The following is a 24830-nucleotide window of genomic DNA, read 5'->3' on the forward strand; positions in this document are numbered from 1 at the left end:
GATAACTAGTTGAATTAGATTCAGTATATTAACAAGATAATTTTTTGACAACCTAATAAAGTTTGAACTATCAATCTTATGTCATGTAGCAATTTATTTCCTTACTTCAACCTACAATCGTTCAACCCACCAACATCGTTTGTCAAGTTTTATTTTTGATTTTATTATATAAGTCATTGAAATAAAATGATACTGCTGCAATTCGTGATAACTATCTTCAATGATGGAATGACGCCATTGTTGTCATGTTGTGGAAAATCTACATCTACCATGTCTTCGTGTCGTCTGCAAATCAGATAGCTTTTTGAATGCTGAGGCATACGTGGATCGCGTCCACAAGGACGTACAGTGAATGTTGAGGCATATGTACATACGATTGTTCGCGCGAATCTGTACGGACGTGTGTACAAGGCTTTATAAAGATCTATCAAAATACAATAAATACAGAATGAATTAAGGGAATATCATTGGTAAACAATTTTTTCAAAAGACAAATCATTTATTATGTTCAATATTATCCATCAAAAAAACACATTTCAATAAAAATATATGAGTTCAAGAGTCACTCTGCATATATTCAAGGCACAAAACATACAATTTTCATAATTTTTACAAATAACTATTTTCGTTAATTTTGGATCAGTCAATACATTAAATGCATAGGTTACAGAGATGTTAATTCATTTATTTTTCGCATATTTTGTTACAATTTTATTGTGAAATTTGGAGAATGGAGAGGTATTGTATAAAACTATATTATGAAATGAAATAATACAGTTTGAAAGCTGTTTGTTACATGAAGTGGTTTGGAACCCACTTAAAAACTGCAATATCTCATTGTTGTTATCATACTTTACTACGCACAAGCCTATGGCTTATATGAGCTTCATCTTCAGCAAGAGAAGTATTTGAAGATTTGGGAATTTTTACAACTCTAACATAGGCTGTATCAAGGCAGTATTTAATTATTATTTAATTGATAATATTTATTCAAATAGTGATACACACATTTCCAAATAGTGTTTTTTCTTTTGTTAAATTGCTTCATATATTGAGAAAATGCTTAGGATATATTAACATTAATACAGTAATAAATGACATATAAGAAATACATGGAATACTGGTGTTAATAAATAATATAAGTACACAGATGTGATTGTAAAATGTGATGTAATTGGAAAAGTTTTGAGTGAAATAATTACAGTATTATTTATAATTCGAACAGCATGACTATATTTCAATGTAGTAAGATACATTTAATAAGATACAGATCATAGAAAATTCAATTATGAATTTAATGTAATAGTGAGAGAAAATTCAATGAGTATTTTTATAAACGTTGAATTCTTTTGAAAACATTGAATCTTTTTGTCTAGTTACAGAAATTTCTCACATATTATATTGATAGGATTCATTTTGTTCTTATATGAAGTCTTATTTTCTATTGCATTGTATTACATTAATAATAATTGGTTTAAGTAGAGATATGTTCCAAATTCTAGAATATTGAAGCCTTGTGGAAGGTTTCAAAATTCTAGAATCATTGCAGCTCATGTAAATTATTGAGAAACATAAATTTTCGAAAAATTCTTATTAAAAGGTATTTCCGAATCACCAATATTTTTCAAAAATAATGAGAACAAAATCTATTTTAGAAAATCTCAAATGAAATAAGCTGCAGCCTATTACTGAAAAACATACCCTTTTTCAAAAATATACTTGCTCTATGTACAAAATTTAGTTACAAAATATGTATACAGTGATGGTAGATGTATAAATGTTAAATAAATAGATGAAAATTTACACTAATAGCTTAGTAAATAATTTACAAAATAAACATACATGAATATACACACAAATAATTAAGTTTACATAAAATTCAATACTAGTCTCGGTTAAACTCACAATTAACATAATCAATAATTAATTAATTAGATTTTTAAACACATAAGGGTAGTATTAATTAAATAGTGAATAAATATTAGCATATTAATAAGTCAAGGCATACTTTCTTACAATGTACAACAAAATCAAATTAAGGACTAAGTTTCACTATTATAATATTATGGCGGGCCTTAGGTGGCTAAATATAATAATATAATATACATATTAAAATATTTTTTCAATCTTTCATATTTTTTATGATTTATAATTCAGAACAAGCACCATCTTGAACAAAGTAGAGATGGAATCACATAAATGTTTTCTCAAAAATGTTTGGTTTTTGAAGATTTTATCACCAAAAGCACCATTTTTAAATAAATGACATGTCGTTACATGAGTTTAACATGTCGTTACATGAGTTTAACATGTCTTTACATGAGTTTACACACATATATATATGACATTTGGAAAAATTATTATAACACAACACAATTATTTTATATGATAAACATATTGAAAGACAGAATTATTACAAGCATTTTTGAACCAGAACACAAATTTTCCTAGGATCAAAATTTGGTTGTAAACTCAAATTCAATTCCAATAAATAATTTCCTGTGGACATCTCTAATAAATACTTTGTGTTCCATCAAAAGAAGGGATTTGATTCTACAAATTTGTTCGACTCATGGCAGGCAAAATGGTTTTCAGTCTTGTTAGAAATTTCTCAAAGTCAAAATGAGAATAGTCTTCGATTTGTTCGTTGTTTTGTGTTCATAAATGCTGTTCCAACCAGTGGGGGTTATTCATTTTTTGAAGTTTTTTCAGTTATCGGATTGATAGTTTTAGCTATCGGGTGTTTAGAGCTTTCTAAGCTTACAACAGGTACCAAATTTTATAGTATTCAATGTAATAGTGATTCAGAGCTTTTCAAGCTTACTATTCCAAATTCTTAATCCAGTGGGCTATCAATTTAGGTAGTTTAAAGCTTGTAACATCAACTTCTAGATCCACAGGATCCTATTAATCTTTTTAATAATTTTTTTCTGTAATATACTTCTACTCTGAATCATTACAAATAAGACTTTCACTGATAATTCACAGTGATCAACCCAGCTCTGAACACAAATTGAGTAGAGAACCTTATTCACTACAGTGAAATCAAATGCAGAACTCAAACAGGTTTACACTTGACCTCTCATTTCAACTCTTCTGAGATAAACATTTTCTGTGATTGGGACAACTCAATTCTTTACCATTTTTGCTTTACAACCTTCAACCCAGCCCAATTCACAGTCAACAGTCTTGCATGTCTATATCCTCAAATAAAGTCCAGTTCACAATTGACCCCACTTTAGTTTTCTCAAGAAACAATGAAGCACTTTCTTTTGAATCTAGTTTCGGAATGGGAAATGTAAACCAGTTCACAGTCATCCACCTTGCATGTTTATCTTGATTCGTGACCCTGGACTAATTCACAGTTATCTCAGTTCCATTTGTCTTTATCTTCAAATAAAGTCGAGTTCACAATTCTCCCACTTTGGTTTTCTCAAGAAAAAATGTAGCACTCTATTGTGAATCTAAATGAGAAATGTAAACCAGTTCACAGTCATCCACATTGCATATTTATGCTGAATTGTGACCCTGGACCAATTCACAGTCATCTCAGTTCCATTTGTGACCAGATTAGAGTTTTCTTAGAGAAAGATTGTACCTCACCTTTGCCAATTCAGTCATGATACCTTAATCCTGCTAGTTTTCCCTACATTGCATCGTTATCCTGGTTTTGGACCAATTCACACCTGTCCCAATTCCCTTTTCCTCAGAAAACGTTGTACCTCTCCTTTGCCAACTCAGTTCTGATACCATTCTGCACCTGCAACCTCCTAATTCTTGACTGGACTGATTCACATTTCACCTCACTGCATCTGGGGAATTTACTGCCATGAACTGCCTTCACTTCCCTGATAACAACCACATTTCCATTGTGTTCCCTCATCAGCTCTAAACCTATGCATTTCTTGTTGATGGTGGTAGTCGTGGAGGTTCTAGAGGATGAGGATGTGTTGTACCCATTGAAGATTGTCAAAGATTTACGTTGACGGTGGAAGTTTCCTTCTTTCAGTTCCTCGTCCTTCAGTTCACCACTAGCTTCCCCACTGGTGAACTTTGATAGCGCCCTGGCAAAAGATCCGTGACACTCCCTGGGACAAGTGCGTGACCTTGAGGATGTGCCCTGACTCTTGACAGCTTCCCAAACATTGTAGCAGGATGTGGAGTAGTGGCGTGCTTGAGCCAAACTCTTCCCATAGAAATCCAGGGGGTCATCCAGGGATATTATGCTGGACCGGTCACTGCTTGAATCTATTGACATTTCACTGATAGTGTCACTGTTGCTGTCACTGATGGAGTTGTCAGAGCTCAAGGAACCATTGATGGAGGGTGGTGGGGAAAGTCGGTCATCGGCATCATCCAAAATGAAAACCCGCCTAAACTTGAAGACAGATTCATCCCCACTCTCATACCCGAAACTACCACGTGTGAGGAAATTATAGCCACAATCTAGTTTGTAGTGTAGGAAGCTGGATACTGGCATTGTTTGCATGCCTGAGGCACGTGCCAAACTGCGGAATCCATCCACATGCTGCCTCAGTCTAGCACCAGAAGATGTCTTGCCATCCCTGTACCAAGAGTCCTTCAGCATTGATGTTCTGGAGACATCTTCATTGATGTTCCCTCTAAGATGCCTCTTAACCTCACTGAATGTGGCAGCTCCAGCTCCACAACAACTCCTCAAATCATCAGAGCTGCTGCTACTTGACTTGGAGCAGTCCTCCTTGGAAGATTCAAACAGTCTCGAATATCTCTTCAGACTGGATTCATAGCCAGAATCTGAGGAATATTGATTTCTCTTTCTTCTGGAACTTGAATCATCACTGCTAGAGTCTGATAGATCTTGGTTGTTGTCAGTTGGGTGTCTTCTTTGAAGACTATCATGTAGTTTTGAACTCAATCTGTAGCTGGTATCACTGTTGGACAAAATTTCTTCAAAACCAAGTGACTTGTTTTGTCTAGTGTTTGGTGTTGATGAACAACCCAACCCATAACTATCATTGTCACTACTAGTGCATTTTGATGCACTGTCCAAAAATTTGTCCAAATCATGACTCTTGTTGACAAGTCTGTTGATATTTTTGCTGCAGCTGCTATTCTCTTCAAGCTTAGTATTAGAACTTTTGACATTTTCCCTGAAACTGCTAGGTGTCTCCACTTCTGTACCTTCTGCATCTGAGTATGCAAGCTTATGTACCAGACTTTCCATGTTGCGCATGAATGATCTCTTCCTCTCACCACTCAATCCTTTTGATGCAATACCTGCAGATGTTGTTCCTGAAGTAGATGTTGATGCTTCTGCAGGAGTTGATCCTACAGAAATGGTCAAATTGTCATAGCCCAAATCACTAGCACCAATAACTGAGCATCTATCACTAGAAGACTCAGCGGTCAAAGTAGAGGATGAGGAAATTGTTGAGGACTTCTCATCATGATCCAGACAGCAGCTGGAGGTTGTTGAGGATCTGTCCTCATGATGATCTATATCTGGACTAGGATCAATCACACTTTCTGAACCCTGTTGAAGGTTCGAGTTGATTTCTGCATCTTGTTTATGGTTAAGACTAGATTTTGCTGCATTTTGGCTCGAGGTGGTATTCACTTCTGCAATGGGTCTTGATTCAGGATCGGAGTTTGCTGTATTCTCACATGAAGCTACACAATTTTGTGGATTAGCTCTTGATTTGGGATTGGATTTTGTAGCATCTTGACACAAATCAGCATCAATTTTCGCACTGTTCCCCGACTTTGGACAAGTTTCTGTCTCCTGGACAGGATTTTGATGAACTCCTGAAGCTGCTGTGGTTCTAGGATCAGGTTTTTCTGCAGTTTTGACCACTTCAGCGATGATTTCTTCATTTTTCTTGGAGTTCAGCGCAGTTTCTGCATCATCCGAGTCAGATTCATCAGTTGACAATGACCGGTCTTCAGAGTGTTCCATGGTTGGTGCCGGCCTTTTGCTCAGGGTTGGAGTGCGTGGTGTTGTGGCTCCAATGTTGAGGGAGCTGAGGCCTGATGTTGATGATAGTGATGTTGATGGTCGGGGGTTCTTGAACCAGGGATGCTGCAGGCATTCTGAGGCGCTGAGTCTTTTACTGTGGACAGAGAATATTTAATTAGATTATTGATGGAAATAAACATGTACTTTTTTCTCTCCCTCTTATCAAATTTGTAAACTTTATTTTTTGTAATGTACGATTCTATAGTGAGGTCCACGTTATAATGACAGTATTTGATCAACATTGGTTTTGCTATCCTTGTCTATCATTCGACAAAGCCGGTGGTACTATCCTTTTCTAGGTCCACAACGATGCCAATTATGTTTTTGACAGTGTAGAAATATGATTAATTAATGCAGAGAATCGGCATCGCTATTCTCCTATCTTTATCCACTGCCATTATAACGTGGAGCTCACTATATGATTTATTATGTATACTTATATAGGCACCTACTGAAAAACCTTCAGGTTTAGTGGGACCTTCAATGTAAATATTTTGTTCGATTAAACTTGATTGATTGTCTGTACAAAAGCAGATTGGAAATATAATTCTCAAATTATTCTCAAGAGATAAGAATGGATTTATGTGGATGAGAATGAAATTGACAAAATATGATGTAATCAATAATTATTATTATATTACCGGCAGGTTCATGAATTCGTATCCCACCCAAGGCAAGGATGTTTGATTATATCATCAAATCACCCAGATACAGGCAAAAAGTTCAATTGATCATCCACAATAAGATAAGTCGATATTTTGCAAACTGTCCATTCAGAGTAATTTTCATCTGAAAGTTATATATTATGTCTATGAAGATAGTTCATTCATTAATTTATACAATAATTACAATATCAAAATGATAGGGAGAGGAGAAATAAGGTAACCTTGTACTATTCCTCTCCTGAATTCAGGTTACACATAATCCGGAATAGGTTAAGTCTTGTAGTCTTCAATTCACAACATTTTCAGTCCTCAGGTATTTTTACAAAGTAGATTTTCAAATTTAGATGCTTCAAAACTAGAACAAATATTTTACATTATTATAACTAAAATAGGAAATATTTACATAATAAAAATATAATTTTAATGTTAGTGAGTTGGTTTCGATAGATTTGTATTAGTTTCTTTTTGCTGATAAAATTCAAATTTAACAGTAATCAAGAATTGAATAATTGACTTTGAAACTTTCCAAATTTGGTAATTATTCTATTCAGGTATACTAGTTTTCATGTGGGCTGTAGAATATATAAATATGAAGGATTATTGTTCAATATCAATTATGAATAAAAGCATTGGAAAAAAATTGTATTCAAAGGCTATCAAGATAAGGTATTGAAGGCTATTAAAGTACTAAAAAGGAAGTATTCATTATCCGTCAGTTGATATCTATTTCCTAAATCCTAAGAAGAATTAAAATTTATGGGCCATAGAGCTTGATAGGTGGCGATTCAGAAATAAATGATAAACTCTATAATTTGTATGAGGCTTCTGTGTCTCTTGCAAAGGTCAAATAGCTTGATTTTCAGAGTAGGTAACTTCAAATCAGCTAATAGCTTATGAAGTGAGTACCTTAACATAACTCTGACGTTACATAATGTTTTTGTTATTAGTTTTAAATTATTTTCATTTATATAAATAGAATTAGAAGATAATATTTTATAAAATTAACACTTTGCACAGAGATGTTGTGGAATTTCTCCATATTAAGGTGAAATAAAAAGATGTTGTCAATTCCACAAAGTTTATTGGAATTGACAGTTTTTGGAATTGTTTGTGGAATTGACAACATCTTTTTATTTCACCTTAATAATATTTTATTATGTAGTTTAGTTTTTTATTGTTTCAATATTATTGTACTGATTTGTTAAGTTCATTCATATTTGTTCGTAAATTGTAAGTGCTATGAATAAAATTTCAATTTCAATTTCAATTAGTATGGGTTTTCAAAAAAAGCATTTGAACAGAAATTAGCCTTGTAACAGGAATAATCAAGAATCTATATGCAAAATTTCAAGTTAATCAGTTGAATAGTTGACACCTCATGTTGCATCATTCGTGAATTTCCTATCCCGTACTTGTATGAGTCAATTCTTTCCTTTATTATATTTTAGATTTTATTGCAACCAGATCAAATTGAAACTATTGGAATTTCCTATGAATGAAATATATGCCAATCGTTTAGTATTGAATAACCGATTATATTTATGCCATATGCTAATAATAATGCCAACCATTCCACAAATACTAACAGGTTGAACTAGTAAATCTTACTACAGTGGGGTTAGAATGACGTTATAATGGCAGTGGAGAAGGATAGGAGAACGTTGGCGATCCTCACTGTCTTGTCAATGCCTTCTATATTTAAAATAACTGATACAGGTTTATTGATGTAATATTAATTGTTCATTCTCGTTTAAAATGATGAATTATATTTTATTAAGCCAGAAATTATATTTTTCAATAATTTCATAATGCATTTTTATACTAAGATGAAATATTTTGTTAATTATCACTCCTACTTTTTTAAAAGACGATCTGGCAACAGAGCAAAGCGAGAAAGAGTTAGCGCTATCTGCTTTATTGAATGGTAGACAAGCATAGCAATACCATTGCTAATCAAACACTGCCATTGTAACATGGACCTCACTTGTTGGCCTTGTCAACCTACCTAGGGATTTTGACCATCAATTTCCTCATGAGATCCTTGGCATCCTCGGAGATATCCTCGAAGATATCCTCAGGAAAGTCGAGACGGCACTGCGTTATGTTGCAGAAAGTCTCCTGCTTTGTATCACCTCCGAACGGTGAGCATCCTGTTAGCAATACGTAGAGGAGGACTCCCACTGACCTGGAATATCAGAAAATGATACATGATCATGGTATAAGACACAGTGTTGCATAAAATAAAGATACTGTTTCATATAAATGCATCATATACAATTCATAAGGCAAATGACTTTTGTTTTTACTAATATTGTAATATCTATTGGAAATAAAGAGTGACACAGAATAACGGTAACTTTTAAAAACACCATAAAACATTAGTGGGAAAGGCAAAATTGATTTTATCCAAACTAATGTTAAGTTCAAGGCTTACCATTTGAGATTTATTAATAAAATCTATCACTTTTTAACAATTATCTTTAAGATGGCTTCCTCCTGAACGAATACACTCTCGAAATCTGTGTTGACGATTCCTCATTGATCGCTGCAACATCTGCGTTCTTGGTCCCGTGATCTGTCCATCTGCAATTTTCTGTTTGTGGAGCTATCTTAAATCAAACGTTTTTACAACTTGACCAATAACTGTGGTTGAATCATAACAGACAATTCAAAATGAAATTAATAATATTCCAGCTGAAATGTTGCAGCAATCGTTCAGGAATCTAAACACAGATTTCAAGAGTGTATTCGTGCAGGAGGAAGCCATCTTGAAGAATTATTTGTTAAAAAGTGATACATGTTATTTATAATTCTCGAATGGCAAGTCTTAAACTTTACATTAGTTTGAATAAAATCATTTTTGCCCCTCCCACTAATGTTTTATGACGTTTTCAAAAGTTCCCGTTATTCTGTGTCACCCTATATTTGTCAATTTGACAAATATCTATAGTAATATGGATTGAAATTACTGAGATATTTCATTTATTCAATTGCTTATGAATAAATGATTATTATCAACCGAAAGTCCAAATTAAATGCTGTAATTCACCCCGAAGACTTCTGCTTCTGCAAATATTGACAACAGGGTAAACAGCTAGATGGAAATTCGATGAGCGCTACTATTCAAAAATTATTTGTCAGCCCGGGAAACGAACCCGGTACCTCCTGATATTGCCGGTATGGAATGCTTACCCTTCCACCAAACTGAAGATCTCTGGATTACTGGGCTGACAAATAATTTTTGAATAGTAGCACTCATCGAATTCCCATCTAGCTGTTTACCCTGTTGTCAATATTTACAGTAGCAGAAGTCTTCGGGGTGAATTACAGCATTTAATTTGGATTTTCGTTTTATATATAATTATTATAAATATCTATGGCAAAGTTCACTGCAAATAGTCAGATTTTTCGAATAACATCAATGCTTCGAATAACAAACAATGATGACTTTGAAATAAATCTGACCATAGATACTCGAAAAATAAATTGATAATGTGAAATCTATCCTTCATCCAATATCTCCTTAATGAGTTCACTCATTTCTCATCAAAATCTATCTCTGATTAAGTTTGAAGAGTGAATGTGGAACTTTTCCATAATTGAAGAGACTTGAAATATTGTCAAATATCCACTTTATTCTAATACAAATTATTATTTCCATTGAATATATTGTGATTGTCATACACACACGAAAGCATGATCCTGTAAAATAATAATTCTTATTAAGAGAGAGTAGATTTTTTTCTTATCTTAAGTCTCTTCAATGAATTCATCTCATTAGCCACGCACAAGCCTGGAGCTCTTGTGGGCATCACCCTTAGTTGATCAGCTGATGTCAATTCGGTATGCTATAATGAGATCCAATTTCACAATTTCAAAGCTACATTTTGTTGTCAACTTGTAGAAATACTTGTTTTCAACAAATCTTCCGTCTCCCACTTGTAGAGGTGTTCCACCTCTACAAGTCCGGGCCGACTATGCTCTCTGGCAAGAAATTGACAATTTTTGTTGCTCTACATTGTAGAACATCAACTTTTTTTCTACACAAAAATTGACAACTCTTTGTTGTAAACTATTCCTGGACAACATTTTCTTTACAACTTTGGTGTTAACACAGCACAACACAGAAAGAAATTGGCAAGAAATTGACAATTTTTGTTGCTCTACATTGCAGAACATTTTTTTCTACACAAAAATTGACAACTCTTTGTTGTAAACTATTCCTGGACAACATTATCTTTACAACTTTGGTGTAAACGCAGCACAACACAGAAAAAATTATATATCTGCAACACTTTTAACACCAGAGTTGTCAAACGCGTTTTCTTGAAACAGATTTAGTGTAAACGCCACTTCAAAACCAATCGATAATAGAGTTTTGTTTGAGAATACAGTCTTTCCATTAGTGTCATATTATACTCACTGTGTATCTTTTGTTGATGGTAGAATTGTGGATTTGGAAAGTAAACCGTAATTTCAGATTTCAATTACCGTACTTCAATAGTATCTTAAGTCACAAGGACGAGAAGGGGCCTTTTGCAGGCGAGAATGATGTTTCTATTCAAGGCATTAGCCGAGACTAGAATTTCATTTGAGCACTGCAAAAGACAATCACGTCCAAGTAACGTACACTATTTTTGTCACAAGAATCTAGAAAAGAATAATTAAGGAACAGAAAACATTACCTGCTTGTGCTGACATTACTACATGCATTCCATAAACATAACCTAGTTTACAAGTTTCAAATCAGGAATTTTTTTATTGTAGTTGACATACTTCCACCTGGAGCGCTAAAAGGCGGTTTTTTTACCAGTTTTGCTGTTCCAAATTCAAAACTAGGAAACATATGATTTTATTACAGTATAGTATGCTGTAATGAGAATCATATGTTTATTTGTTCTACAATCTGCGGTTTCCCGGCTTGATTTCATGGATGTAAAACAGCTTAAATTGAATGACTATGACAAAAAAATTTTTTTGTCATAGTCATCCAATTTCAGCTGTTTTACATCCATGAAATCAAGCCGGTGAACAGCTGATTGTAAAAAAAATAAGCATATGATTCCTGCTACAGCAAACTGTACTTTTAATAAAACCATATGTTTTCTTTACAGTCGAGTAGAGTATGTTTCCTAGTTTCGAAATATAAACAGCAAAACTGCTTTAGAAAAACCACCTTCAGCACTCCAGGTGGAAGTTTTGTCAACTTCTGCAAAATTCCTGATTCAGAATTTGTAAACTAGGTTATGTTTATAGAGTGCAGTGCATGTAGTAAATTTAACACAAGCAGGTAATTCCATTTCTCAATTATTCTTCTTTAGATTATCATGACAAAAAATATTGTACGTTACTTGGACGTGAATGTCTTTTGCAGTGCTTGAATGATATTCTAGTTTAGGCTAACACCTCGACTAGAAACATCATTCTCGCCTGCAAAAGGCTCCTTCCTTGTGGCGTAAGATACTATTCCAGAAATATTTGATAACTTACCACATATCTGTAGCCAGGCTGATGGGTTCATAATTTAGCACCTCGGGAGCTGAAAAAATAAAACGATTATTTTTTAAAATGTTATTAAAATTATTTCATTTTTAAAAATGTTCAATTTGGATGTAAATTCTTCTTCGAATCTCATATATTAGAGTTATACATTGATGTATTCTAATATTATAGTTCTTATGTTGCTTACGCCTAAAAGTGAATGCCCACATTTCAGTATCATTGAAAGTGAATGGTAATCAAAAAGTAAAATATAATTCCTATTGAGTTCTGATTGGACTGACTATTCCCACTTTGCACGATCAAGTGAGCATGAATATTCCTATTAGATCGTATTGACCGAGTGAAGTGAGGTCTAAGATTCATGTCGACGGTTTTTGCATTTCTCTCTATATGTTTAAATGTTTATATGTTCCGACGCTTTACGACGAAACTCGGTGATAGATTTTTTATGAAATTTGACAGGTATGTTCCTTTTTAAATTGTGCGTCGACGAATATACAAGATTTTTAGAAATTTTGCATTTCAAGGATAATATAAGAGGAAAAAGGAGCCTCCTTCATACGCCAATATTAGAGTAAAAATCAGACTATAAATTTTTTCTTCTTTTGATGTGAGAAATCACAGCATGACTTATGAGCACCTTTTTTTAGAATACTCTGTATTTGAGATAGAGCTGACATTTATGAACAAAATCAGCAATTTATTCATCATAAATCAGCTGTTGTGTGAACTATTAATTGCATGCAGTGAGGCTTGCAATTGATAGCGTGAAGTAGCATAGTATTTGCTCCCGACTTTTCTCTGCTTTCAACTCGGTAAGCTTTTGATGATACTGTAGTAGCATAGTTGTTTACAACAAATTATTAGCAATATTGGGGCACCGAGCTTCACTCGTTATTTTTATTTATTGATAAATCTTATTAGATAGTGTCATCCGAGTATTTTTAATGTAATATCAATTGCTGATTTTGTTCATAAATGTCAGCTCTATCTCAAATACAGAGTATTCTAAAAAAGGTGCCCATAAGTAATGCCGTGATTCCTTACATCAAAAAAATAAAAAAAGTTCAAATTAGCATAGGTCCGAAAATGCTAGGTTAGGTACCAAGTTATACAGAGTGAAAGATTGCGTCTGAATTCCAGTTCCCCTGCTTGAAAGAGCCCTACAGGTATTTGTTGGCTGTTAATTAAGATCTACAATTTATAGCGTACTTTATGTAAATTTTTTGCTTTGTAAACTGTAACCTTTCTTTTTTATTCTAAATTGTTTTTTTTTCTGCCCAAACAGGTTTTTGTAACCTTTTTGGGATTATTTTCCATGTATATTTCATTTTTGGTAATGCTCTTCAGGGTATGATTGGGATTTTTTAGTTATATGGTAATTTCATGCTCTGTATATTGTATAAAAGGAAAATAAATTGATTTGATTTGAAAATGAACTGAAAAATTGGATAATACCGTTTCCAGACCTTCAGCTACAGTATTTTTTAAGATATGTGACGAAATACGCGAAACTTGGTTCAGAAAAGCGAGTTCTTCAAGGTTTGAAGCAGATATGTTAAATGTACAATAAACACAGAATATTTTTTTACAGAGCTTGTGGAAAATTTAATTTCGAAGAAAAAGATGTAAAATAAATCTATAATAGACAAATGCAACCTTGAAAAAAATCTTTAATTGTACACAAAACGCATGAAAAATAGACAAAATCTGTTGAGCTCTCTTTTCATGCGTTTTGTATGTAATTAAGGATTAGTTTTTTAAAGGTTGCGTTTGTCTATTTTAGACTTATTCTACATATTTCTCTTCAAAATTAAATTTTCTACAAGTTCTATGAACAAATTTTCTGTGTTTATTGTACATTTAACATAGTAAATCTGCTTCAAACCTAATGTAACTTGTTTTTCGGGACCAAAGTTTCGCGTATTTCGTCACATATCTTAAAAATTACTGTAGCTACAGGTCTGGAAACGGTTTTATTTAATTTTTTCAGTTCATTTTACTTAAAGTACGCAAAATTGTACATCTTAATCAACAGCCAAAAAATACCCGTAGGGCTTCGTTTGAGCAGGGGAACTGATATTCAGACGAAATCTTTCAACCTGTATAACTTGGTAACCAAGCATTTTCGGACCTATGTTAATTGGATTTTTTTTTTCTTTTTTTGATGTGAGGAATCACACCCTGACTTATGGGCACCTTTTTTCAAACACTCTGTATTTGAGATAGAGCTGATATTTATCAACAGAATCAGCAATTGATATTACATTAGAAATACTGGAATGACACTAATAATGATCGTGAATATGGTGGTGGTGACGGAGAATCGGCAACATTGTATACCTATTATTTCTACTGACTTATAACGTAAAAAAGTAAATTCGTATGGCTTTTGTTGGTGGGGAGTCCCTTGCGGGAAGGTCCCACCGCCTGAATATATAATTTAAGCCGACAATGGGCCTTACGACTGTCATACTTCATCCGGGACCGACAATTTAACGTGCCCATCCGATAACACGGGAGTAATCTGGTTAAAAAACTTTTGGTATTGAGAGGGTTTGAACCCGTGATCTATATGCTACTACGTAAGCACGCTATCCACTAGACCACGGATCACTCCACTTATAACGTGAATTTCACTAAAGTTCAAATACTAACCAACATAATCGGGCGTTCCAAGTATTTCTCTCACATCGACTCCTTCGCTGAGATATCTCGAAATTCCGAAATCACACAGTTTTACATCACAGTCTGGAAATTTTCCGGTTAGCACCAGGTTTTGAGGCTGAAAAATATTTGAAAAAATCCATTAATTGGTTTATGATTGAATCTACAACTATTTTGAAAAATACATTAATTTATCTATTCAACAAAATAAAAAGAACATGAAAACGACAAAGACACTACTTATCCATAGAATGATAGGGACATGGAATGTAGGCAGAAAGAGGTGAAAATGAGATAAGAGAGCTGAAAGGGGAAGAAGAAGAGTAAGAAGAATGAAGAGGGAGACAGGAGAAGAAGAAAAAGACAGAAGAAGAAGAAGAAGAAGAAGAAGAAGAAGAAGAAGAAAAAGAAGAAGAAGAAGAAGAAGAAGAAGAAGAAGATAGAAGAAGAAGAAGATAGGAGAAGAAAAAGACTAAGACAGGTGATGAATAAGATAAGAAGAAGAAGAAGACCACGACAGGTGATGAATGCAGCAGAAGAAGAAGAAAAAGAAGAAGGAGAAAAGAAGGATAGGTAGAAGGTGAAGTAGAAGAAAGAATGAGAAGAAGGATGAGACAAGAACAACAAGACCAAGTTTAAGAATGAAAAAGAAGAAGATGATGATGATGATGAAGTGGAAGAAAAACAACAAAACAATGAGAGAGAAAAACAAGAAGGAGAAGAGAAAGATAAGAACAAAATCAAAAACAACATGAACAAAAATAAGAATGAGAACAGAATAAAGAAAATCAGGATTGAGAACAAAGGGAGAAGAAGATGATGATGGAGTAGAAGAAGAAAAACAACAAAAGGATGAAAGAGAAGAACATGAAGGAGAAGGAGAAAGAGAAAGAGAAGAAAAAATCAAAAACAAGATTAAGGAAAATGAGATTGAGAAGAAGAAGAGAACAAAAATAACAAGAACAAGATAAGGAACAATTTAAGAAGAGGATGATGATCGAGTAGAAGAATAAAAACAACAAAAAGATAAATGAGAAGAACATGTGGGAGAAGGAGAAGAGAAGAACAAAATCAAACACAAGATTAAGGAAAATAATAATGAGAAGAAGAATGACATAACAAGCACAAGATGAGGAACATTAAAAGAAGAAGATTATGATGAAGTAGAAGAAGAAAAACAAAAAAAAAAAGGATGAGTGAGAAAAAGAAGAAGAAGAAGAGAAAAAGAAGAACAAAATAAAAAAAAATTATATCAAGGAAAAAAAGAATGAGAACAGAAATAATAAGAACAAGATTAAGAAAAAAGAATGAGAAGAAGAATGAGAGCAGAAATACTAATACTAATATTTTATTATTTTATTTATTTATATTTTTTAAATAACACGATTAAGAACAATAGAAGAAGAATAAGATGATGATGATGAAGTAGAAGAAAAAAAACAATAAGGGGAGAAAGAGAAGAACAGAATCAAAAACAAGATTAAGAAAAAGGTTGAATAGAATAACAATCTAGAAATAGCAGAGGTGTCACATAATGATCTAAAGGAAGGTGATCTGCAATCTTCAGGAAGTAATTATCTGACTATTGAAATGCTAATTCTCAAAAACAAATGACCAAACTACAGCTAAGCAAAGAATGACTTGTCAAAAAATGTTGTCATTGGGATAGCCCGATTGTGTCACTCATACGCGGAAATACAATGACATTGTAATAGATAAAGAATAGATAATGAGAATGCACTAGATAATGTGTTACTCATTTTGAAGACTATTTATTATTAGGGCCTACATCAATATAACTAGTAGTTCTGTGAACAGTAGACCTCGCGCTCAGTAATTTATATTGACCTGTTCTTATGTTTTCTCAAAAATTAATAAATAATTTATCAATTTAAAATGTCTAGAAAAAATCCTGAATAAACATAGAGCTTTCTGTCCTATCGTACCGTGACGTGTCGTCCCGGAATGTGAGTGTGAGCGCTGTTATCAGGTCTGGCTGCAACTGTCTACAACGTTGATGGAAAAATACATTTTCAAGATGTTCGATGTTTTTGAACGGGTAGTATTATAGTCAACTGTCTACTAACGTTGATGGAAAGATAAATTTTCAAGATGTTCGATGTTTTTGAACGGGTAGTATCATAGTCACCTCTAATACAAGGCCCCGGCCTACGATATTGCAACGTCGCAGTGTAGGCCTAGAATCTAATACATGATTGGTGAAAAAGATTTTAAAAAATACCAACTGATCTTTTTCACCAATCATGTTTTAGATTCTAGGCCTACACTGCGACGTTGCAATATCGTAGGCCGCGGCCTTGTATTAGAGGTGGCCATGGTAGTATTATAGTCCACTAAACAGCTGATTTATGATGAATAATTCGATAGTCTGATTTTTACTCTAATATTGGCGTATGAAGGAGGCTCCTTTTCCCTTTTGTATTATCCTTGAAATGCAAAATTTCCAAAAACCTTGTATATAACTTACGTCGACGCGCAATTTAAAAAGGAACATACCTGTCGAATTTCATGAAAATCTATTACCGCGATTCGCCGTAAATGCGCAACATAAAAACATATAAACATTTGAACATTAAAACATTAAGAGAAATGCCAAACCGTCGACTTGAATCTTAAGGTGCGTACAGATATATGCGCCGCGAACATGAGCAATTCACTTTCTATCAGCTGATGCCAAGCTTTTTATATCTGTATCTTACCGCTTCTATAAAAATACAGATATAGTCAGCTGATTAAAAGTGAATTATTGCTCATGTTCGCGGCGCGTATATCTGTACGCACCTTTAGACCTCACTTCGCTCGGTCAATTATATGGATATAGATATTTGACTAACATATTTTATTACTGGAAATTTGTTTTCCTGTTGAAACTGTGTATAGTAGAATATTTTCATAAATGGTCATAGATGGTTAAAGGCCTATTTTCAATTCTTCAAGATTTTTTACGTAAAGTTTTCAGTTTTTCAAGTTTAAAAAGAGACCGTTGCGAAACACGGGTTACCTACTAGTATAATACAACAACCGCATAATAATATAGCAACCGCACGTCTATAGTGAGGTCTACGTTATAATGGCAATGGAGAAAGATAGGAGAACAACGTTGCCGATCCTCACTGTCTAGTCAATGCCTTCTATAGACGGTAGCTGATAATCGTTTTATTGATGTAGTATTAACTGTTCATATTTCTTCAAAATAATCAATTGTATTTTTCAAGCAAAAAATTATATATTTTTCAATAATTTCATGATTAATTTTCATAAGATGAAATATTTTGAATATTATTATTAATTCTACATTGTTAAAAGACAATCTGACAACAGTACAAACCGAGAAAGAGATAGCGATATCCGCTTTGTTGAATGAAAGACAAGGATAGCAGTACTATTGCTAATCAAACACTGTCATTATAACGTGGACACCAATATAGATAATATGTTAAGTTACTCATTTCAAAGACATATTTAATATTATAAGGGCTACATCAAATTAATGACCTTAAAATGTAATTATTATTTATGGTTATAGATATTTGAGTAAAATTTATTACTGAATATTTTGTTTTCCTATTAAAACCGTGTATAATAGAATATTTTCCTGAGAGAAATGATATAATTGGCCACATACATATTGTATTTGTATTGTTTTGATGATATTATTATAATTGAACGAGCGTTAGCGAGTTGTCACTTTTTTTTACATGATACTTTGTAAATATTACTATATTTTTCTTTTTCCTTAATGATATTCTTATTTAATTCCATATTTGAACGAGCGTAAGCTAGTTCTCACTCTTGACTTACTGAAGGCCAAAGTCGTCCGTCTGTTTGTATGTTCTACAATAACTTTAGAAAGAATTGATGAATCAGCTCCAAAATTTTGAACACCTATTCTTTATAGCGACAGAGTAATTTTTCATTTTGAATAGGTTCCCCAATGAAACCTACTGTCTAATTATTCTTGTTAGAGGAATATGTAGCTGTTCCATGAATTTCATCAACTCTGTATAATTAAAAGTTGCGGGTTCAAAGATTAAAATACAACAGTTCAATGAGCGATTTCTCCAACCGCGGGGTCACTAGTCTATATCAACTAATAGCTAGAATGGTAGAATCGTCGCCAAGGAATTGCACCTTAAGGTTAACAAACCTTTAAGGGTTAACAAACCTTTAAGGGTTATTAAACCTTAATACAGGTTAATAACCTTGAGAAGGTTATTAAACCTTAACAGGTTTATAAACCTGGACAATACCTACAGTGAAGTAGAACTATAAAAGACACAATCTTATGAATTCTTATAATTCGCACTAAAATTGTCAATAAATCACAATCGTAGTATATTCTATTGTGCGTAGTTTTATAGCTTATGAGCTGCCGTTTCCTCTAATTCCCTTCTTTTTTCCTCCTCCTCTTCTTCTTCTTCTTCTTCTCCCTCTTCTCCTTCTACTTTTTTCCTTTTCCATTTTAGAGAATTGTGTTCTGTTTATCAATAAATAAAAATAACGAGCGAAGCTCGGTGCCCCAATATTATTACCGTATTGTTAAACTCTTCAGTCTGTAGGTTAATGTAATTTATTAGAGTACCTTACTCTTAATTATTTTTAAGAAAGTAAGTTGAATTTTATTTTGTTGAACATATGAATGAAGGTATCTGAATTCTTCTTATTCAATTTTTTATGTTTCCCAGTATACCTCAACCTCATTGATCTAAAATTTTTCGCCTTCATTCTCCTCCTCCGTCACTTACTCCTCATTTTTCTCATCCTGTTTCTCATCCTCTGCCCATCTTTCTCCCCCTCCTCGTCATCCTTCTTCTTCTCCTCCCCCTCTTTTGATAGAGAGTTAGTGGGGAGGATATTTTTAATATTCTTTCCGAAGAATGGACATTGATATGTGACAAGCTCCGCCAATTTATGTAAATGCATAACAATATTATCTAAAAGTCATTCCAAATTGTTTTTTTCATATCATATATAGTTCAATAATTATTTACTTAATGTAAAATTCATGTATAATTTTGCTGTATTGTAAGCTATTGTATATAAGTGAATAAGCCAGTATATATTGTAGTCTACATAAATAAAGTACAATCAATCATTTTTCCTCTTCAATTATTATAATCTTATGAGACAATTATTATAATTATTTTCCTCTTCAATAATTATTTTATTAGTCTATATTATGTAAGTTCATCTATAATTTTGCTGTATTGTAAGCTATTGTATATAAGTGTATAAGCCAGTATATTTTGTAATCTACTTAAATAAAGTACTCAATCAATCATTTTTCTTCTTCATCGTTACCTTTTTCTTATCTTTCTTTTTCAACAGTTTTTTGTCTTCTTCCCCTTCTTCACATTCTTTTTCATCTTTCTACCTTTTTTCCTCTTTGTCGACAGTTCTGCTACTTCCTTCTTTCTTCCTCCTTCTACACCTTCTCAATATTATTCTATCTTCCTCTTCATCTTCACCTTTTTCTTTTTCGTCGACAGTTATTCTGCTACTTTTCTGTCTTTTTCATTTTTTCTCTCCACATCAACCTTGTTGAAAATATGAAATATTTCTAATGTATTTTAAAGTTTTGAAGGTTTTATTCACTAATATTAATTACCTTGATATCTAGATGAGCCACGTTGATGGAATGCAGGTGAATTAGTCCGTCCAGTATTTGTCTCATTAGTCGTAATACTTGGTGCTCGCTGGGTACTTCATCCTTGTCTAATAGCATTTGTAGTTCTCCTCCACATGCCCTGAGAGAAAAACATTCATTCTTTATTCTGTATTGATTCATACAACAGGTACATCATCAAAATGAAAGACAGAGAAAAAATTATATAAAAAATAAATTTTTTTCTTACAACATTTTATGACTAGTCATGTAATTTTCAAGTGAGAAAATGACATTAATAGTCTACGTTGTGAGAAATTAATGAAACTGAAAACAGGGAACTTAACTTTCAATTTTTATTTAAAAAAATCAATTATATTTATCAGAATCAACAAAATGCATAGTAGAGTGGAGATGTAATGTCATGACAATATTCATCCTGAATGATTTTTATATTACTCATCGATCAATCTATTCCAACATATACACTTTTGCAAAGGAATAATGCCAAAATGCTTAGATCCATGATAAATTTTCCTCATAGATTCAAAAAGTTATGAGAGTAAAAATAGAAAAAAATTAAAGCGAACAGGGATTTATTTCAGAAATGTCAAACATTCAAGAGCAGATATCTCGAAAACAATGCAAGATAAAGAAAAAGTTGAGAGATGAAAGTTGTAGGAAATTATATGAGCTTTAATTTTGTATTGAATAGTCATGTCTGTAAGATTTGTAGTTTTCGAGTTATATGCGAGAAACCAAAAACTGGTACCTTTGAACAATCTCCACCCACTTATGACAGGGGGGTAGGGATGAAGACTTTTGATTTATGTTTACCTCCTTACTACCCTGAACAGAACTGCGGGGCTAAAAATTGTTTTCCCAACTTTTCCCTCGATAACCTTTCCTTGACTGGATTATCATAGTAATAATAATATTACATTTTGGAAGCACTCACAACTCGAGCAGGAGGACCATCTCGTGCGTGGACTCGTAGACAGCGTGGAGCCGTACGAGCCGAGGCGAGTAGCGAGTGGCGTCGAGTACGGCCACTTCGTGGATGATCTCAGTGCGCAGGTCAGTGCTGCGTCGACGTTTGCGCAGGAATTTCGCCGCAAAATGGCGGCCCGACGATTTGTGCCGGCAGCGTTTAACTGCTGCGTATTTGCCTCTGTGGAAAACAAAGAATAATTCGATTATTTTTTTGATTCTGTGGGGTTCGGGTGTAGAAAATTACATTCTTTATGATTCATAAATTACAAATCAATCATCACTCTATAATCTATACTAAAATAATACTTGATTGTATTGTAATGAGTGCAATATCCATAAACTTATTTATTTAAGATAATATTCTCGTGAACTCTCTAGATTACCATGTGATCAATATTTTCTGTCATAATTAATTTTGTTTGCTTTTGTAATTTCCTAAAAAGCGACTGTATTGAATAAATAAAAAATTAAATAAATAAAATACTAAATTAAAGGAAAGAACTGGCTTATACACGAGCAGGATAGGAAAATTATGTTTGACGCATCATCACGTCTCAACTACTGGACTGATTTACTTGAAATTTTGCATTTCGTCAAGTATTCAATTAGAATCTTGTGGAACACGGCTTATCTGCCAGTCTATAATTATAATACAGGAAAGAATTGGCTTATACCATAACCACCTCTAATAAAAAACTCTGGCCCATGATATTGCAACGTCGCAGTGTAGGTTTTGTATCTAAAACATGATTGGTGAAAAATATCAGCTGGAATTTTTTTAAATGTTATCACCAATCATGTATTAGATTCTAGGCCTACACTGCGACGTTGCAATATCGTAGGCCAGGGCCTTTTATTAGAGGTGTCTATGCACAAGTACAGGATAGGAAAATTATGTTTGACGCATCATCAAGTCTGAACTACTGGACTGATCAACTCGAAATTTTGCATATAGATTCTTAATTTACCTAGGATGGTTATAGGACTATTCCAAACTATTCAGTATTCCACTACGTCCAGTTTTCAGTTTGTCAACTTTTAAAATGAGACTCCTTCTTCTTTATCTTAGCCCTCTCCTTCTAGGATCGTTTATCAACATTATTCAACTTCATTCACTTCTATTCCCCAATGTATGTGACAAATAAGACCATACATTGTCATTCCACAATATTTCCCAAAAAAGAATCAAACATTATTCCAGTTCAATTCCCAGAAAATATTCAAATTCAAATTCATTTTATTTCCTGAAAGTACATTTTACAATAATATTCCCTGAAAATCACTCCTCTAATATGGAACAAGTCCGTGTTTAGAGGAGTCATGACACCAATAGACACAATACAAGAAAGAAAAAGTTCACTTTCCATTGCTGTAGTTTACAAGCTTGAGCTATTCAAACATATTTACATACAACTATACTACCATACACATAAAACAATTTGAAGGAATATAATCTCAAATTCTTAGCCAATAATGATGGAAATAGATTCAATAAACAAAAACTGATTCATTTTGTTGTCATAGTTCTGGAAACATCACCGATGTACTCAATGCACTCATTTACATATTTGAAGACAATAATTTCTACAATATAAAATTATTAACATGAATGGAAGAATAACAATCACTTCTCATAACATATATGAGTCTATACTTATTGATGATCAATACTAAACTGCATACAAAAGCAATGCCAATTCTGAGTTAATATGTAAAAAACAATGTTTGAATATACGGTTTGTATGTACAAACATCTTACAATTTCCCCACAATGTTTGATCACAAGAGATTGAAACTTTTCAGGAAGAATAGTTTCCAAAAACCATGTAGAACAATAATGTAAATAGTCCAAACAGGTAACTATTTCCTCTTATTCCTCAGAGGACAATCAAACATTTCAGGAACATAGATTTCCAGAAACTATGTAAAAAACAGTATATTTTCCATATAGGTTACTACAATTAGCTCTTAGCATTGTGTGTTCTATCTGTTCAAAGTGATTTTCTTATAAGGTCAAGGCTAAATTTATAGACCGGTAATAATATCAGAGCAAAACAAAGAATTCTGTTTTTGTTGTCTGTGTAGTCTTAATTTCTTCTACCTTGGAAAATGACAAGGAAATGGAAAATAAAGATTGAGAGGAATAGATTATATTAGATTGAATTAGATCAGATTTCTTTATTTATGTATGTTACAATATTTACTGGCTTATACACTAATTTACATTTAATGAAGGTAATGTTAATTATTCAACGAATTATACAAGGTATAAACAATTAATCAATGAGAATAAAGATTGAATGCAATAATTGCATTAATAATTCTAATTATTAGAATGACGATAATATAATAATGTGATGTAACTTCATAAATCAGCGGTGTTTCAAAAAATAATTGTCGATTCTCTGAGAAGGATGTAAAATATCCTCCCCATTAACACACGACTGGGTTGTGATGGATTAGAGCTGTTGAGAATCATAACTCGAAGTAATGTTCAAATTAATAAGAAACTCTACTTATTAAGTTAAAAACTAGTTGATTTGAATCTTAGAATTATGGGATGAATGAATGAATGAAATTGGAATGAGTAATAGTGAATACAATATTGCATTAATAATTGAACTTGGATGAATGAAACAAATGTTATAGGGTGGAATTTAATTAAAATTTCAGAAATTGATTGAGTAATATTGACGATATACAATACTAAAGAACAGAAAATCTTGAGATGGGAAGATGAATATGATTGTATTATGTAGAATAGAATGAATAGAACATTGACATCCCATTTGTAGCCAAAAGGCCACCAGGCTTCGATTTGCCTCGTAAAACATGGTCGGCATTGAATAGGGTACGAACTCATCATGGTAGATGTGCCTATCTGATGCATAAGTGGGGGAAGGCTGACTCCCCTTTCTGTGAGTGTGGAGCAGTCCAGACTGTGAGACACATAGTGGAGGAGTGTCCCAGATCAGCATACACGGGTGCACATGAAGATTTCCTGGTGGCTAAACCAGCATCAATAGCCTACTTAAATACCCTGGAAGCATGCCTCTAATTTCCAGGACAAAAGTGACTAAGATATTTTCATTCGTTTTATATATGAATTTTCTATTGTTTTCTTTTTTTCGAATTTTGTGATCATAAATGTGTTGTGTATACTGCCATACGCTAAATAAATAAATGTAGAATAGAGATGGGATGTGGAAAATGGATGAATAAATGGAATGAAGAATGGAAAGGAAGGGAGATTAGAATATTTGTCACGCAGTGCTCTAGGACAAGACAAACTCAGTCATTTTCTCTATAAGATACTTTTTCAAAGACAGTATGAAGCCCACTCGGCTTTTAATGCATCTAATAGAGTTGGGAAGTTTAT

At 33.1% G+C, this 24830-nt stretch overlaps 1 protein-coding gene across 1 annotated transcript; it reads right to left on the reverse strand.

Annotated features, from left to right (window-relative positions):
• Positions 1–478: 478 nt before the first annotated feature.
• Positions 479–21688, reverse strand: LOC111056724 (death-associated protein kinase related; the record flags this gene model as incomplete). The annotated part of the gene is made up of 6 exons (XM_022344118.2): positions 479–6092; positions 8669–8848; positions 12154–12202; positions 14824–14950; positions 20462–20600; positions 21417–21688. Coding segments are annotated over 6 exons (3153 nt in total), but the record flags the coding sequence as incomplete, so codon positions are not given.
• Between the last annotated feature and the right edge of the window lie 3142 nt (positions 21689–24830).

Source organism: Nilaparvata lugens, chromosome 14, assembly GCF_014356525.2.
Source record: "Nilaparvata lugens isolate BPH chromosome 14, ASM1435652v1, whole genome shotgun sequence".
Lineage (NCBI taxonomy): Eukaryota > Metazoa > Arthropoda > Insecta > Hemiptera > Delphacidae > Nilaparvata > Nilaparvata lugens.